The 19167-nt window shown below is 31.2% G+C and overlaps 2 protein-coding genes across 4 annotated transcripts in view; one reads left to right on the top strand and one right to left on the bottom strand.

The window, feature by feature from the left end:
* The window catches only part of LOC111631647 (17-beta-hydroxysteroid dehydrogenase 13-like), a 12836-nt gene extending 10112 nt beyond the window's left edge, over positions 1–2724 (top strand). For both annotated transcript variants that reach the window (XM_023375945.1, XM_023375946.1), the window contains exons 5-6: positions 2338–2463; positions 2558–2724. In XM_023375945.1, the coding sequence (XP_023231713.1) occupies positions 2338–2463; positions 2558–2687 (256 nt within the window). In that variant the 3' untranslated portion in view covers positions 2688–2724. The remainder of the gene's footprint in view (positions 1–2337; positions 2464–2557) is intronic.
* On the bottom strand, positions 2474–19167 carry LOC111631645 (proteasomal ubiquitin receptor ADRM1-like). Of its 2 annotated transcripts, none has more exons than XM_023375941.1 (8): positions 18882–19167; positions 18685–18801; positions 11422–11641; positions 11244–11337; positions 10758–10927; positions 9862–9897; positions 6928–7206; positions 2474–2958 (listed from the first exon to the last, which is right to left on the bottom strand). In XM_023375941.1, exons 1-8 carry the CDS (start codon positions 19083–19085, stop codon positions 2852–2854), a joined length of 1227 nt encoding a protein of 408 aa, XP_023231709.1. In that variant the 5' UTR covers positions 19086–19167; the 3' UTR covers positions 2474–2851. The 2 variants fall into 2 exon arrangements, with proteins under 2 accessions (XP_023231709.1, XP_023231710.1); XM_023375942.1 differs by having other exon boundaries at positions 6928–7203.

The raw sequence follows: 19167 nt of genomic DNA, 5'->3' as shown, positions 1-19167 counted from the left end.
AGGTTTTATCGATTCCGGCTCCGTGTCAGTGATGTCATTTACCTAAAGTTGAAGTTTTAAATATTTTGACAAATGACGTAATTTTAAATTTATTTTATTAATTTTTAAAAAAATAGTCACATCGTGTCGCTTCTACAATTAAAAAATAATTTTCCGTAGTGACCACGTGATGTTCTTTTATTCGCTTCCAAAGGTCAGTTTTTACCATACATACCATACCAGTATACTCCCTATTGTCCATGCTCCACTTCAGTCAAATGTGAGCGATAGCGAGCCCTGCCGATGCTCCGTATGTATCTTCAGAAGGGTCACATGTAGAGATATGGTTCCTTTGATTTTTTGCTCCTATGGGTATGGTCTACAGCTCTGATAAGGCCTCAACTGTCTCATTCACAGGTGTAATTGTATCTGTAAGCTTCCGTAGATAGCGGCGCTTCTTGAAATCTATACTCTTCTCAATTCTTCAATCCGTACTTAGAAAGTAAGGCCCACCAGTAGCCAAGCGGCGGGAGTTCGGTCCTGGGTTCGCACCTCGCTAGGTCGGACTGGCCACGTGGTCTTCCGGGTTTTCTCCACGTCTGTAATATCTGAATAGGGACCAGTTATCCTAAAAACGACCTCCCGGAAGGCATCACCCTTAGGCAGATCGCCCAAGTGTTGCGTTGCCGTAACTTAACAAAACAAACAACAAACATCTTAGAAAGTAGTCCATCATTAGTTCTTTTTTACCTCTATGTCCTTACACTTATAAATTTCCGCCTGTATGCTTATCTACTTGGACCTTGCTTATTAATATGATTTATTATACGGGTGTAGTTTCCGATTAGCAAATAGAGATTTTAAGTCAAAAGTCAAAACAAAATATCTATTTTCACCTCTACACTCTGTGTTTCAGACCTGAAGGCCCCTCTACAGCAGATTTACAATATTCTATAATTTCTTTACTTTTGTACTTTTTAAAATTAATATTAGACTTCAGAATAAGGTTATTTAATTTATGTTTCTGTAGTCTTGCTTGTATTGTAAACTGCTGAAGAGGGCCTTCAGGTCCAAAACAGTGTGTGCAGGTGAAAATAAAGATATTTTGTTTTGACTAACTTGCAAGATCTTTATTTGCTAATCGAAAACTATACCAAAATAATAAGTCCTATTGATAAACAAGGTCCAAGTAGACAAGGATACACAGAAATTTATAGTAGTCAGTCATACTTGATGGGGAAATTTCTAGTTCTAAAAAAATTGATTGTAAAGAAAGCGTCAGGTAAGAAAACTAATGCTGATTGGTTATCTCCACGTATTCAGACCCCTGAATACAAGTAAAAAAAAAATTCGGAATTTTTTTTTTACTTGTGTATGTATGTGCGTGCGCGCGCGCGCATGTTGGGGTCTATTTCGCTTAATATCTCAGGATGGAGTGAAGATAAAGAAACGAAATTTGAAATAGTAGCTTGTATAAAAGGGATATTGATGCTATTTTATAATAAAATCTCATAACAGATGGGGTCACATACAATTTTAGTTAGGCCTATTTATTTTGATTAATAATACAAATGTTATTTTTTAAATAAAATCTCATAAAAGTCAGAAATTGCCATTTTTTAGAATAGATATTCGAAAGATGTTTAAAAATGAGGTTACTTCAAGTGAAACTTCATCATTTGGTGATATTTCATTTCAAGATGAAACGTCAATATTGGTAAAACAATATGGATATTACTATAGAAGTCAAAATAACGAACAATTATTTATTGCGAGATCGTCACAATGCCGGGCTGCAATTTTTAATCATATTTTTAATTTATTTAATATAAAATATATGCTCTCCACCTCAAATTAGTAGCGGCTTGCCCCTGTACATCATACTTTTTCTTTAACAATAAAGTCGTGCTGGCCATCTAACTCCTTTCAGGGGAAAAGTTTTGAACTGAAATAACGTAATTTCCAGTTTGTATCGAAGTTCCTGTATTGTTAATCGGAGCTTCTTGCCCCCAAGCTTTCTATATCTGGTCTTGACTTTCATCTATCTAATTCCGTTCTTGAGATTAATTAAGGAAAGACAGTGGGAATTTATAGGTCTACAATTTTTTCAAATTGAAGCCCAATGACTTATTTCAACCAATATTTTTTACAATAAAACTGACAACAAACGTTACAAATTTAATAACAGTTGGAATGATATTGAAACTGAAATCCAAAACATCTAATTGCTAATTTACCTTTAATCCTAATTACAAGCTTGTTGTGTAATTAATAAAACCTTTATTATAAATCAAAATGGATACCTGCAATTGCAGGAATATTTCATACAATTTGTTTAGACATATTTATCATTTACAGATTTTCCAGTTTGTTGCCAGTATTAAATGTAACAGAAGTTGCTGATAAAGTAGTAGATGGAATTTTACGAAACCGTAGATTAATTGTGTTACCTGGATGGTTAGACTTCTGGACACGTTTAATGAGGTGACTCATAGTTGCTTAAATGTGTTTATTTAAAAAAAAATGATACAATATGAATTTGTTTCGTTGACAAGAAGAAAATTTTTTTTTACTTTAGATTATTTCCCTGGAAAGCACTACAGCTGTTTGGAGTGTCTTTAAACTACAGAATAGAACCAGTTCGTCAATCAAAAACTAAGGTTTGGAAGATACAGGCTAAAAACAATCATCCTCCAAGAATATCTTAAGAGAGATTTTCTGTGAATGCTAAATACAGCAGTTTAAATAATTATTTAATTTTTTTTTGAATTATTAATATTTGATTATTCTTTGATATTATATTATATTTGACATTCTTTGATATTCATTAACTGTCAACAAATTTTTAAAATAAAAAAATCTTGAGAAAGTATTAATCTAAACTCATTTCTTCATCATCATCTTTATCATTTTTCTTTTTCTCTCCAGCTTGCTTTTTCTCATTAGCTTTTTGTAAGGCTTTCACAAAACCTTCTAAATCTATTTAAAAAAAAAAAAAACAAAAAACAAAAAAATTAATGTGTGCTAAGCCATGCACATAAAAATTATTAATATGCTAATTTTCATTATGTACAGAAGAGAGTGGAAACACAAACATTACAACATGCTAAAACATAATTGTGAAATGTTTACATACTTTAATATCTACTTAATTTCATATTATTAATATTCCAAATCATTTACTGTTTTCCAAAATTTACCACATACATGTAACCCCCGTATAACATGCTTTTATAACACGGATTCACTCTAACACGGTTCGAGAATTGGGTAAAACCCTTGTACAACATGAAATGTAATAAATTTTCACACACTTGAGTATTAATAGTTCACAAAAATTATTATTTTCCTGAACTATTAGTACTTAAGTATGTAAATTTTCTTTTCCGCCTTCTGTCGATACACGTAATCCTTCTCAAAACTTCTTACAGTGTTGCCAGATCGCATCGCTTCTGATTTTGTGTTGCCAGATGTTTTCCCTTATTCCATACTTGCTTATTCTTCATAAGTGCTTAGCACCATATAAGGAATTTTATAAAGATCTTTTAACTAAAAGCAAGCAATCTGAAATAACATATTTTTTGCAAAAGGTAGAGCATGGATCTGAAGATAATGCAGAAAGATGCTCAGAGGATAAGGATATCTTGCCAAAAAGAAAACATCCTTGGTTAATAGTGCTTAGTGATGACGAAGAAAACATTGTTTAATTTATGTTAATATGTATCGCTTAAGAAAATTTTAATAAAGATATTTATCTTAATTATGAAAATATAATAGCATGTCTTTTAATTTTTGGAACATAAACCCCCTTTTCATACTAGTTCTTTGTTTCGTATAAGATGGCAATTTTTTGGAACATAACTCCCATGTTATACGGGGTTACCTGTACTTTTAATTCTAAATCTGAATTCACTGTACTAATGTAAATTTTATATTCTGACAGAATATAAAATTTAATTTAATTTAATTTAATGTAATGAGCCAATCAAAGAAGTCCATTAGGAAAGGCAACAGGCTGTAAAAATTCAAGCCAAATCTTTATTGATAGAAACAGACTACAGGGTCAGCCAAGGAGACCCAAGCATAGACAGTTAACGATAAAGTGGCATACTGTGGCATTGAGGAATCTGTGGCAATAGACAGACACAAGAGCAGATAGACTAGATCAGGGGTGTCCAACCTTTTTGTTTCTCTGGGCCACATTGGAAGAAGTCAAAGAGTTTTGGGCCACAAGTATATATAATATATACTTGTGGCCCAATATACAAGTATATTTAAGGATTAACATGTCTAGATTATAATAATAAGTATTAAAACTTTATCACGAAAAAGGATATTTTAAAAAATTACTTCTACAGACACTTTCAATTTTTACTTAGAAATAGATAAATTCATTTATTTGATAAAACGCAAATATTTGGTTTATTTGAGTCTCTGATTAATAAAAAGCGACGAAACACCATTTTAAAGTGCATTTTTATTCAACTAATATATTTATAAATGATATGTAGCCCCAAAAGTAGCCAAAGCGCCAAATGATATTTTTTTACGTTAAACTAAAAAAAGTAGCCACATTTGGCGCAATGTAGCCAAATCTTGCAACGCTGGAAGGAATACTAAATAAAGCTGGAGTTTTGACTCAAAGGATTATAGAGCCAAATTCGGAAAAAGAAGAGAAAGGACAAAAGATAAAGAAGTGAGAAAGGTTGGAAAATTAAGACTCAATATTTGCCTAACAGAAGAACTATTTAATCTTTCTGACAACTTTTTATCTTTTGTCCTTTCTCTCCTTTCACCAAATTTGGATCTATAATCCTTTGAGTCACAACTGCAGCTTTATTTAGTAATCCTTCCTCATTCACACATCTCCAAGTACATGAAAATATTTCATTTCCACTCAAAACTGAAATATAAATATGGCTTTGTGAAATTAATTTTCTGAGTTTATGCCGTTGAAATAAATAAATAATAAAAAATTAAAACATTTGTCGGTTTTGTTTGCACATTTATTGGGCCGCATTGGAACTTGCCTTGGGCCGCATGCGGCCCGCGGGCCGCGGGTTGGACACCCCTGGACTAGATACAGTAAACAGGAGAGATTTATCAATTTCCTTGTTATGAAATTATTTTTAAAACTGCTAAGTATTTACTTTAAAATTGAAATATGGACTTTTTGTATAAAACATTCATGTAAAATTAAACATCACCAAAACAATCAATAGTCTTATCTTGATTGAATCAGATAATATAAGGAATAGCAAATGGTCAATGCAGCAATGAAAATCAGTACATGTAGAGCAGTAAATCTCCATTTACCTTTATACAATCAGACAATGATGTGTATTTGTATTTGATGTATGGCAAAAAAATTGAGTCAAGAATGAAATATAGAATGTAGATGTCTACTATGACAATGGTGGCAAAACTTTTGAAACAGCATGGCAAAATAATTTTACAAATTTACAAATACAAATTTAATTTTAAAAAGTTGGTGCATATTCAAGCTGCAAAAGCCTAAAACTATTTTTACAAAAATTATATTAGAGGAAAAAAAATTCTATTGCTTTTATTGTAAATGTTGAAATATGAAGAGTTAAAAATAATTAAATTAAACCATAAAGGCTATTGCAAGCTAGCAAATCTTTACTGTATGCTAATTCTGGAGAACACCTACTGTTCACCACTCCTATTTATTCTTTTACATACAGACTGTCTGAAAAGTATTATGCAATAGAAAAAGTTTTAAATATGATATTACAGTTTGTCCTATAGCAAATACTGGAAATGTCCCAAAAGCCCCAAAATCAGTAAGTGAGTGAGGTCCAGAGACATAGCAAGCCATATTCCACAGGAGATTACGCAACCAGAATGTCTGTGAGCAAGCAGTAACACATCTATTATAAAGTGAAAACATGGGATTTACAACTTATAGGTCTCATATGCAATGTTGTATGTATAATGTTGTTACAAACTTCTCTCTGTACAGTACATTAACTTTTTGGATACACTATCAACAAATCATAACTGTCTGATATAAGCTCTTGTTTTAAAAATTTCTTTGTCATGGCACAATGCATATATTATCAATAATTCATGGTGATATAAAAGTTAAAATAGATAACAAAATCCCAATATGAACACTGCTTATACATTTATAACCAACAAATTTTAATTAAGGATCAACACCAAAACAATTCTTCAAAATAATTGATAAATTGGAACTATACAAATTTTTTAAAATAAAACCTTGTACAGATGGCATTGCTGGATTTTTATATACTGCTATCCAGAGAAAATACAACACCAAGAAAGAGTTATCAGATATACCTGATATTTGGCATATGGGTTATTTATCATGAGATATCTGAATTTTTATTCATTTACATATACAGTGAAACTTCACTTAACAAACAATGTTTTGCATAATGAGTGAAGAGGAGAGGGGAAGTCTTGGATTGTGTGCATGCTCCATCAGTCTGTGTTTAGCACTCGTTACACTAGCATCTTAGTGTCGCTTGTGATCACACATATTACGTATAAACATCAACAACCATAGCCCATTATATAATAAACACACCAAATGATATGCCAAATTCTTGGGCTATGTAAAGCTATAACTAATTATTATAAATTAATTAATTTGACTAGAGGTAGGCAGTTATGCTGCTATCTTGTATTAAATTTAATGACCAATTCCAAATTAAATTCCAGAAATGTCTAAATTAAAATTAATTATTNATACAAATTTTTTAAAATAAAACAGTGCTGGTAAATATTTATAATTAAAAAAAAATTTGAAATTTACAACAATTACCTAATCATCAAAAAGTAAAAATTTGAAATATTCTAACATTAAATATGATATGATCAGTGTAATATTTGGAATAATAATAATAATAATGTGCATTGACATTAGATATAACAAACTAAGAATATATGTAATCTCACCTCCTGAATTAGCAGCATCAACAACTTCTTGTGCCATTCCAAACTGTTGCATTAATGGTCCTAGTTGACCAGACTGTAAAGCTGCACTAAACATGCTGAGTGCCTGTTGAAACTGAGGAGACTGAATGGTTGAACGTAACGTCTCACCAACAACTGAACTTTCTTGTCCAGCTGAAGATTCTAACGGAGTGGGCAGTAAACTTCTTAAGCGTTCCATTAATTCCTGGTTTTCAAACAAAGGTTGTAATGTTTCTGCAGTTAAAGCTGATGAGAGATCTACTAAACAAAACAAATCAAATAAATACTATAATTTATATAATGATTCTTATGTATAAAATTAATGAATGTTGTAATTATATATCTATTGTAATTCATAATATAAAGTTAAATAGAAAAAGTCCAAGACCAACCCTACAGTTATCACTTTTGATACAATGAAACCAGTAAAAAAACTTTAAAATTTTTGATTTTAACATCTCAGAAATCAAGGAAATAGCTATTTTGCTTAGCAAATTAAAAAAAACTGTCAGTTAGCAAAATGGTAATATAAAAACTGAAAAATAGAATATTCGTTAACAAATTTGTTAAAGTATGGTACCAAGAAATATAATACTGTTTTTAGTTTAATTAAATTTATACTTTTTCTGTCTGATCATCGTTAGTTTGAGTCTAAATTATTAATAATAATAGCCAAATACTAGCTGGATTAATTAGGCAATAAATACATAACAATACCAAATGGTTTAAATATATTTGCTACTAATTATGCCTAATTTAAAACTTGTGTCAATATGGTAACATTGCCAATCAATTAATAAATTTGTTTAAAGCATTTGGAATCATTATATATTTACTGCCTGATTAATCAAACTAGTATTTGGATATAATTTTTGTGTTATTATGTTATTAGCAAACAATTTGTTGTAAAAAATATCTTCATACAAGCAAATTCTATGATCATTATTGTAATAAGAAGTTCTTCTAAGAATTTTAAACACAATTATCTTCAACTCCTGAAGATATAGTTGATGGAAACAATTATGAGTGTTTCAACACAATTACAATGAAAGTTGCAGATGGCAATGGGGAAAAGTACATATCACTCTATTGGAAAATTAAAAAATGAATCCACCTGTTCTTATACCAAAAGAAATGTGGTCCAGTGTGACAATTACATTAAAGCAAATTAATTAAATTTTAATAATTCAAACTATTACATTCAAGATCCTGACATATCAAAAATAGCTGAGAAAAACAGAGAATGTGAAGTCAGTGGAAAAAAAAGAAAGAATTGAATTCAAAACCATGAAGTGTTGATAATTGCAGCAAAAATTTTTCAGAGGATATAAGGATGCCAATTTGCAAGAATTTTTGGAAAATTGATTACAAGATGCAAGAAGAATTTCTTCTTGGTACCACTGAAAGTGTATCGTATAGAGTGTATACTGATGGTTCTGAAAAGCTGCAGAACAATTCTAAAATTTTCAACTTGAATACTAGTTCAAATGAATTAAGAGTATGCAAGAATTTTTCACTACAATTTTATGCATTTCTGCAGCTATGATCAACACTGTTTCTAAATATAAAGAAGGGAAATCTTTGTTGAAGCAAATAATAGAAGTTATACATAAGACTGAACCCAAAAGTTTGAAGAAAGTTAAAAATCATATAGAAATATTTCTGACAATGGAATTGCATTACTCCTGAAATGACACCAGATGACAAAAACATTTATCTTGAACCTCATCTAAGCCTCACCAAAATGTATAACTTAAATAAAGAATAATGCTTAAATGATAATTGCAAACCTGCTAGTATGATAACATACAGAAGAGTGTTTTGTAATGACTACAATTTATCATTTTATGAACTGAAAGTGTCAACTTTATGCACAATACAATCTTACTAAAGATGTTAATCAAAAACAGTCATTTGAGTGGAATATACAATGTATATTCAACAGAAGATAAAATGCAACCATGCTAAATTTATAGACAAAGAACTTTGTTAAATTTGCCAAAAGAATACTGCCTAATTTTTGACTTGGAATTATCATTCATTATATGTAAAGCTTCATTGATTAATAACTTTCTGCATGAGGCCACTCTACAAAACATCAAAATATTGAACAATGCACACCACTTACAAGGAAACTGTCGGAGTGTCTTCTAATAAATTTTAATAAAATTTAGTTATTAACTACGTTAAAAGTATACAAACTCTATTTTAAATTTGTAGCATTCACTAAAAGTGTTGATCAGAGTTATTAGCAATCAAATGTTGCACTACTTTATAGTAGTTTAGCACAATTACGTAAATTTTTAGAAGTGAAAGGGCCGCGGAGGAAGACGGCAATATTACATTTAGAATAAATTTTCTAATCTTCTAATTTTCTAAAAATCTGGAATTTTCAAAAATGGTTGAAGAATTAATAAAATTTTGTATACTTTTAACATAGTTATTAACTAAATTTTATTAAAATTTATTAGAAGACACTCCGACAGTTCCCTTGTTAGTGGTGGAAGTGATAGTTTTTTCCCATCCAATGTACTTTCTACATTGCCCATAGAGGAGATTAAGCCACCCAGCTCGATAGAACAACATATAAAACTGTAAGAAAGTCAGAGTCATCTTTTGTCCTCTACAGGATAAAGGATGACTTGCTGAGCCAGTTTTCTCTAAAGAAAACTGGCTCAACAAGTAAGACTCCATAGATCAGAAAGTTTTAACATACGATAATCATTACTAACATAATTAGTTAATATTTTATTATTCGTGAAATGCAATATACATTCAATATCACAAGTAAGACAATGTGCAATTTCAAATCACAACAGATTTAACAGAACTTTTTTGGATCTTTAAATATTTTTAAAATAATTTAAAATACTTTTAAAAATATTATAAGTACAATATTACTAATTTTTAACTTACTTGAAGTATGAACACTTCCTTCTTTTGAAGTTGGAACTAAAAAATAGTGAATAAAATTAAAATTATGTAAATAAATTACAAAATTAATTACCAGAATTAAGAATTATATTGTGGTTATATGCTAAAAAAATATTAATGAACAACTATTTAGTGTACAAGTTAAGAATTTATTAATTCATATGCATTTGCTATTTCAACTCAATAATAACCTACATATTACATACTTCTATCTGAATCAAAACAAAACAACATTACCATATCATTTTATTAAATATTGATGATCAAGAAATTAACCATCCTAATATTGTCTAATAATAAAATTAACCATTGCTAAAAAAATAATATACAGTCAAATTTTGGTACAGCAATTATTAATATTATAATAAATCCCTCTATAACAATAAGAAATGAAGTTCTCTATGCAATTTGTATTAGCTTAATATAAAATTTCTTCCAGTTGAATTATATCCTTTAACAATAATGCAGTAAATTTAATTTTAATTAATCACTGGTTTCTGGAATCAAATTATGATACTTTCTTAATACAGCAATTCTAGATAAACATTACTTGCTGTCATTAGGCATTAGTGCAGATAGCAGAAATATGCTAAGTCTAATTTTTTTTATTAACAATACTATGATGATTATATATATATTTCTGTTATAACATTTTCTAACTGAAAAAACAATGTTACAACAACCATATGTATAGTCAGACAAAGTAAAATGAGGAAGGGGTACTTTTTTAAAAATTCTCACTATAACAATCAATCTCTGTACAACAATATTTTTTTGTTCTGCTAAATATAACTATAGAGGGATCTGACTAATTTAAAAATGGTAAAAATATAATTACAAGAGAAATTTATAAATCATTTTAAATATAAAAAATTTACCATTTAATCCGGATAAAATATTCTGAAGATCACTCAACTGGATATGTGATGGATTTGATTCAGTCGTTGCAGTTGAAGGAGCAGAGGTAGTTACTGAGGTAGCTGTATTTGATGAAACAGTCGTTACAGTTACAGATGGTGTAGTTGAAACTGTTGTTTCTGGTGCTGATCTATATATATATATATATATATATTATATAATAGTTTATATATGTCTAAACTTTTGTGTAATTCAATTCTGCATATTTAAATTTATGGTTAATCTTTAATTCTCCTTTTCTAAAATAATAGTAACATTCACTTTTTAATTAGATTTAATTAGTTTTAATTTCTTCTTATACTATAAATATAGCTTTATAAAAACTCAGATTGTTAATTTCCAACTTAAGAACACAATATCTCTGATAATTAACAGTAATTCTTTTTATAAACTACAAAACATTATTCATGTTAAAATTTAAAAATAAGTAATAGTTTACTACTTACTCTGTAGTAGAAATATTTGACTGACTACTTGTGGGTCTGCTTCCACCAAGAAGTTCATTAAAATTAGGCATGCCTCCTACACCACCAACACTGCCTAAACATTGATATAAATAAAATGTGTTAAATTTAGATTATAATTCTCTTCATGATTTGGTATTTGTTATTAATATAAATTTACCCAATAATTGCATAAGCTGTTGTTGACTCATATTATTCAGTAAATTTTGAATATCATTTTGAGTCAAATTGTTGATTTCTGACTGTAATGAGCTACTTTGAGACGAGCCTCCCGAACCAAGACTATTGCCACCGTTACGGTTTGAGCCAAGAGGTGGTGGATTATTCAAATATTCATTGACTTTACTGCAGTATTCATCATCTTTATCTGTTTTAGGCTCCTAAAATAATATATTTCAAATATTACAAAAAGAATAAAGTTAAATAAAATATTCTTATACTAAAAGAAAATGCTTATTAACAAACTTCTTATCTAACATAAATGAACTCCTTAAGTAAATAAAAGACAAACACAAAAATGGTTAAAGCATAAAAAACCAGACAGTTTATTCAAGAACAAATTTTTTTAAATTGGTTTATTCCATCAATAAAATCCTCAATAAAAATCAAACAACAACAATAAAATAAAATTATTATTATTCAATTTCATCATTCTTGTTGAATATACAGGTTTGTTTCCATCTATACAAATGGGTAACCATGTCAAGTGATCAAGGTCTCCAGGTCAACTCCCTCAGAATTCAATTAAATTTGACACAAAGGTAACTAAGGATCTTACACTAAGTCATACAAAATATTAGTTCCATATGTCACATGATTTCTGAGACATGTCAAAATGTGAAGACATTCACAAGCCACCTCTGTATGATCAAACAACCAAAAAAATCGATCTGCAGAAATGAGCTCTTTGAAGGAGCAGCATTGTTCTGTGAAATTCTGTGTGAAACTCGGGAAATCCTTCACGGAAACGTTTGAGTTGATTACTAAGGCTTATGGCAAGGATGCTATGAAACGTACTGTGTGTTATGAGTGGTTTACCTGGTTCAAAAAGAGACGGCAATCAGTGGAAGACGATGAGCATTCCAGACGACCATCAATGTTGACTGATGACCCAACATCAAGAAAGTGTATGATCTCGTTCATGCAAATTAACATTTGGCTGTCAGGGAACTTGCAGAAGAGTGTGGCATCTTGATTGGTTTGTGCTATGAAATCCTGACTGAAAAATTGAGGATGCATCGAGTTGCCTCCAAATTTGTGCCTCGCTGATGACAGCAGACCAGAAACAACATTGACTTCAAGTCTGTCAGGAACTGTTTGATTGAGATGAGAAGGATGAAACCTTGTCCAGGACCATAACATGAGATGAGTCACGGGTTTATGGATATGATATTGAAACAAAAATGCAATTTTCACAATGGGTGGGTGAAACATCCCCCGACTTAAAAAAGCTTGACAAGTTCACTCAAATGTTAAGGTTATGTTGACCGTTTTTTTCGATGCAAAGGGGTTGTGCATTACAAATGCCTAACTACAGGCCAGACAGACAACACAAAGTACTATCTGGGGTTATGAAACGCCTAAGAGACAGAATCAGGCAAAAACAGCCCAAACTTTAAGGGAGTGGCAAGTGGTTTTTTTCACCATGACAACCTGGCTCATTCGTCTCTCAGAACTCGTGCATTTTTGGCCAAAAACAAGACCGCTGTGCTTCCTCACCCATCCCACTCATCTGACCTGGCCCCATGCAACTTTTTCCTGTTTCCCAAACTAAAAACACCCACTCAAAGGAAAAATATTTATCACCATTCCAGAGACAGAGAAAAATTTGATGGAGGAGCTTATGAGAATTCTGGAAGAAGCATTCCAGGACTGTTTCAAAAAGTGGAAACACCGTTGGGATAAGTGTAGGAGACTACTTTGAAGGGGACCCTAACCAATAAATTGTAAGTGAAGTATTTTTTTTTGTAATAAATAATGTTTGAAAACTTTTTAACAGACCTTGTACATGGTATCTTCCTTAATTTATTATTTAAGATTAATTTATAAATTGAACACTTATTCACAAATACAGTGGAACCTCGGTATACGACCTTAATCCATTCTCGATGTTTGGACTTATACCGAATTGGACGTATACCAAACCAACCTTTCCCATAAGAAGTAATGTAAAAATGATTAATCCGTTCTTGTGTAAAAAAAATGGCTGGTTTTAAACACCTCGCTTTCCTGGCTAGTTCCTGCTTGATTTTTCGTGAGATCAGCATGTATCTTTTTAGTTTTCTCGCAAATAATTGCTTCCAATACGCTGTCTCCAGCACTGTTTTTCAGTTATCCAAAGCAAAAGCAATTTCTCGACATGATCTAATGTCTTCGATCTCTGTTTAGAAATTGATTTAACCCCTTTTGCAATGTTAGCAGATTTAATAATGTCTTTATTTTTTGCGATTGTCCATATCGTCATTCTCGGAATACGGTAAACAACAGTTAAAATCTCGAACACGCGTGCCACCTTCGTATTTCTCAACAATCTCTTTCATCAGTTCTATTGTAATTCTAGTCATTTTTTTAGTTTTCTGTCGCTTTTCATTTGCCTTTTTGGGATTCATGATTAAATAAAATTAATAAAATTTTACTTAAGAATTAAAATCAGAAGAAATTAAAGTTATAAACCGTTGCACCACGAACGTCTAGTCTGGTCTAGTACACCGATAGTGCTACTTGTTCATTGATGGCACGTATAATTGAATTATGTCATATACCGAACAAAAGTTGTATACTGAACAAAATTTGTTTCGTCCAAACAGGATGTATTCCGAATTGGACNAAAGAATGAAATCAATTTTAATCATATATTTGTATTATCATACATTGCAAAATATATTACAGAGTAAATTTTTATTTAATTTTATGTTTCAGGGAGGGTAACGATTTGTGCATTTGGAGCTAGAACATCTTTTAATTTTATGTTGTATAAATAATTAACAACTATTTATTTATTTACTTTCTGTTTCATTTTACTACACCATATTGTAACAGAGTTGTTATTGATTATTTACAGTTTAATTATTCTTGTATATTATAAACAATGAATAACAAATCTCTTTTGAAAGTTTTCAAAATAAGCATATTTAACATCAAACGATACTTGTCAAAGTTTTCTAATAAAACAAAGTGCTTAAAAAGTAAGCTTAAATTAATGTTAAATAAATTTAAAAAAAGAGAAAAAATCCAAAGGTTATAAAATAAGCATATTTAACATCAAACGATACTTGTCAAAGTTTTCTAATAAAACAAAGTGCTTAAAAAGTATTTATAAATTAATGTTAAATAAATAATAAAATAAGGAAGATACCATATGTGATAAGCCTTAAATGAATTTATGCAAAGATAATATCATAATGTAAAAACCTAAAGCACAAAAAAGGAGGACAAATTGTATTAAACAAAACAAGTAAAACAGCAAAACCGTATTTGGGACAAAACTGTTTCAGAGACTCACTACTAAGTGGAATCACTTTGATGCTCAAGGCAGGTCTCGTTCATATTCTCCAATCTTCTTTGGTATCTCTGCTTTTGGGTGCGATTGTTCAAACTTTGCCGGCCACAACCACAAGGTCATCCACGATGCGTTTTCGATGAAATTAACCTATCCAATTTCAAAAATTTTTCTCTGTTACGTGTCGGCGTAGGTTGAATTTTTGTCAATGCATAACAAAAATTTCCCATTTTCGAAAAAAATAATCATGGCTATTGTATCGTCCAAAATTATTTTTTTATTTTGCCCAAACAATATAAAGTTTAACCTGATTATAACATCATCGGATGTAACGACAACCCTAATATAACATCAAATTTTTTTTGGTCCCATGATTTTACTATACTAGATAATGTTAAAAAAAACCCACTTGTAACAACATAAAACCGTTTTAACATCATATTTGAAGCACTTCCAAATTTACAAAATTAGATCACAAATTTTATTTAACATAGAAGAAACTGTATGTTCAGTCCTAAGGTTAGAGTTCACTTCTTTGAATGACTGTGGATGGTACTCTTCCCCACCTGACTTCAGTGGGGTGAGGTGACTGTTTTGCCTGTTTGTAGAAGAGGGTCACCATTTTGTATTTTATTTTGACTTGGTTCTGGGTCCCCTGACTAAATACAAGTCTGGATTTTTTCATGCGCAAATGATATGGGCACCTAATACTCTGTGGCAAATATCAACTCTCAACATGTACTCCTTCATAGCTCTATGCTGGTAACATAAAAAGCAGTATGATTTTATAAACAAGACATAGTCTTGTCAATAATTGTAAAGTATTGCAGTATTAGGCCGCGATTCCACTAGCCTAAAAATGGGCGTAAAAACCCTCACTGTAAAAACTTTTAATCACATGACCTATTTGCATTTGCGCTTGGATTGCAGTGGAGGTCCTGCTAGTGAAGTTTTTACAGCAACGATGCTGTCAAAGTTTTACGCCTGTACGGTTGTATACATAATATATTGATACAAAGACAATGATTATATTCTACAAGTTTTTTCTGTACTATAATTATAAATGTAGTAAAAATAATATCTTTACTTTCATATATTAACTTTTATTGTCGTATTATTAAGATAATATACAGCACTTGTAAGCTTAGCTTTTTTATTATATACTCCTTTAAATTTAAGGATTTTCCTTTGGCTGTCCATATTGTGTGTTTTAGGAATCCATTATAATCGAGATACCTCTTGTCGTAGATACACAAATACTTTTGGATGTTTTCGATAAATCTTTCCATATCTATTCTAGAGTAGCCACGAGGGAACTTACACAAAAGCTTGTTTTCCACCATTTTCACACCATGTCACAACGACCTAGATTTCACCGAATTCTGATTGTTGGATGGTACCGTTTTACAGCCGTATTTGCGTCAAAAGTTGAACACTGCTTAATCGCTTTTACTCTGGTTTCACAACCTGCTTGGACGTAAAATATCATGGTCAAGTGATTAAAAGCTTTTACAGCGAGGTGTTTTACGCCCATTTTTACGCTAGTGGAGTCTCAGCCTTATTTCCATTTGTATTTATCCACATGAATATTTTCTCCTTATTGCATTAAAATGAACAATATCCATTCTTAATTAAATTTCTTGGCAACAGCAAAAAATACAAAATAGCAATTTCCACTTCTAAAAGAAAAAGCAGTGGTCTAAACCAGCCTCTGGGCAGGTTTAGCAAGTTGATTTAAAAACCAGTTTCTAATCATTGTCTTAATCAAAATCATTTAGAAACATTGTTTTAGAAATGTGCTTTTTCATTGCATCACGGCTTTAACAAATTTTAAACTGCATTTACACTTCGTCTCTGCAAGTGATTCATATAGCTTTAAATTCACATCTCACAGGTTCCATCTTAGACCAGCTGTTCTGTGGAAAAAATTTGACAATACCACTGAAATAATGCAATTTTCTAGTTTTCTCAAGTTTCCATCTCAGGAAAGTTTCATTACTTGCAGATTTTACTATATTATCTCAATAACTAAAACTTTAAATTATTTTAATATGTTGACCATCTTGCAGATGCTGGCACTTATCTTCAATGCCAAGATATTTTCATCAGTACAGTAGAGTCCCGAAAACTCGGCACCCGATAACCTGGCAGTCCAGATAACTTGGCCACACTCTGGCAGGGCGAAAAAACCCCTAGTTAATTTTCATTATAGACAGCTTTATGCCTCAAAGTATTTTTCTGAGGTCTGTCTTATCAGGTAAATTACTGTATACTGTATAATCATTAATTTTCATTTTCATGCAGTAAAGGCTCTATGCCTTTATAAAGTATGTACTTTTCCTTTGTTTAAGGGTATTTGGGCAGTTTATTCTCTGTTGTAGGCCTATTCTCAAGCAAACAATACATACAAGTACAGTATTTTCTGAGGAAACACTCATACTTATTCTTTTTTAACCCTATTCCTGATAACCCGGCATTTTCACAAACTTGGCCACCCTTCGGTCCACATTAGGCCAAGTTTTCAGGACTATACTGTATTCTTAAAAAATAAATTCTTATATTATAAGCAAATAAAATAACTTAAAAGTAAACTAATCTTATTTGCTATTTGGTTACTTCTCTGTAAAACATTTAAAACATGAAATAAGCAATTACCACATTTTTGCAGACTGACCAACATGGCATACCATTTGTAATGGAGGTGTTTGGAGATAGAAAAAAAAACCAAAGGAATATATCACAGAGTCATTTTGGGGGGAGCTATATCTTGTGAAGGGTTGCTCATAGAGATACGATTCCTTTGACTTTTTTCTTCGTATGAGTATGTTTTACAGCTCTGTTAAGGTTCCAAATGTATCATTTAGAGCTTGAATTGAGCCGTAGAAAAAGTTCAGGTATCAAATTAAAGCTCTTACCCTGTAGATGATGTTGCTTAATTATGAGAGATTGGAGAAAGATGCAATGGTTCAGGTGTGGTGGAGTGGCAAAGACACAATGTTAAGTCTAAGAGAAAAAACACTGCAAAAAGGTCGCGTGACACACTCGGTGCCCATCTGCATCCAACGTGCCACTACACAACAAAGCTTAAGCAATGGCATCTCAAACAATATAGTCGGTAAGAGATCTTATGATTTTTTGTTTATAGCACTTTATATATGAGGGTCAAAGTATACCTAGGTAACACCAATGGCAGCGCTTCAGTTAGGTTAGGTTAGATATTTAGGTTTAGATATTTGAACTCAGGGGACCAAGACAAGTTCAACGGTACCCTACTTTTGGACCAGAGACCAAAAATAAGAAAGTTATTATCTCTTGGAGGGACAGGTTAGGTTTCTCAGACAAGACATGAAAGTGGTGCATAGGACTGGCTGACCGCGAGTGACAGTGAGCGTGTTGGCGGCTGAGGGGCCATAGGCCCCAAGGGTCAAGGAGCACGGGAGCGTGCAAAAAGGTCTTAACTCCAACTGCAGACGATCAGTGTGCTCATAGATCAACATCTGCCTCTGTTGAAGATATATATGGCCAACTTGCTAAACTGCCTGTTAAATAAACGATAGGCTTAGCAGAGAGTGATGCAACTCCCAATCATCACGCAATCACCAGAAAAAGTATGACAACTTTTTTATTTTTCGTCTCTGGTCCAAAAGTAGGGTACCGTTGAACCTGTCTCAGTCCCCCGAATTCAAATATCTAAATCTAAATATCTAACCCAACCTAACTGAACTGCCACCATTGGGGTTACCTAGGTATAATTTAACCTATATTAGTGGAAAAAAATTCTGCAAGTTTTGGAAATGTCTAATGTCTATTAAATTTCCCTTCTTTTTTTTTTTAAAAAAAAAAAACAAAAAATTAAAAGAAAACGTGTAATGGTCTTAATCGAAATAATTACCTGTTATTTTTTTATATAAAATATAAATTTACCTGCATCCAGTAGAAACATTTTCTAGATGATGATTTAAATTTTAGAACGAAAACTCTCCCAGTAGTGCATTGAGCCACTTTTTTAAATTCGACGTCATCAGGAAAAATTATAAGATCCTAAAATATTAAATAAATAATGCGTTATATTAAATATATTTATTTATTTAAATAATACTGAGCATAATTATTTTACACACATCTTCGACTAATCCTGTTTTTCTATCCTTCCAACAGAAATGCATCAAACAATCTTCAGTCTGATGTATGTAAACTAAACCTTTTCTCTTATCTGGATAGACCATATTTCCTTTCATACTCATTTTACCGGCACGAAATTCGACTAAATATTTGTTTTGTGATTGCAGCGATGAATTCCCACCAAATAAAAATGAGCGAGACATTCTTCTCAAATTATAGTTACAATCACAATTCAAACAGTACAATCCGAACAACTAAAATGACTTTGCAACTGAAACAATTCCC

The sequence above is a fragment of the Centruroides sculpturatus genome, unplaced genomic scaffold, assembly GCF_000671375.1.
Source record: "Centruroides sculpturatus isolate CEXI.00-Female unplaced genomic scaffold, Cexi_2.0 scaffold762, whole genome shotgun sequence".
Taxonomy (NCBI): domain Eukaryota; kingdom Metazoa; phylum Arthropoda; class Arachnida; order Scorpiones; family Buthidae; genus Centruroides; species Centruroides sculpturatus.
This window is presented reverse-complemented; position numbering and strand designations above follow the sequence as displayed.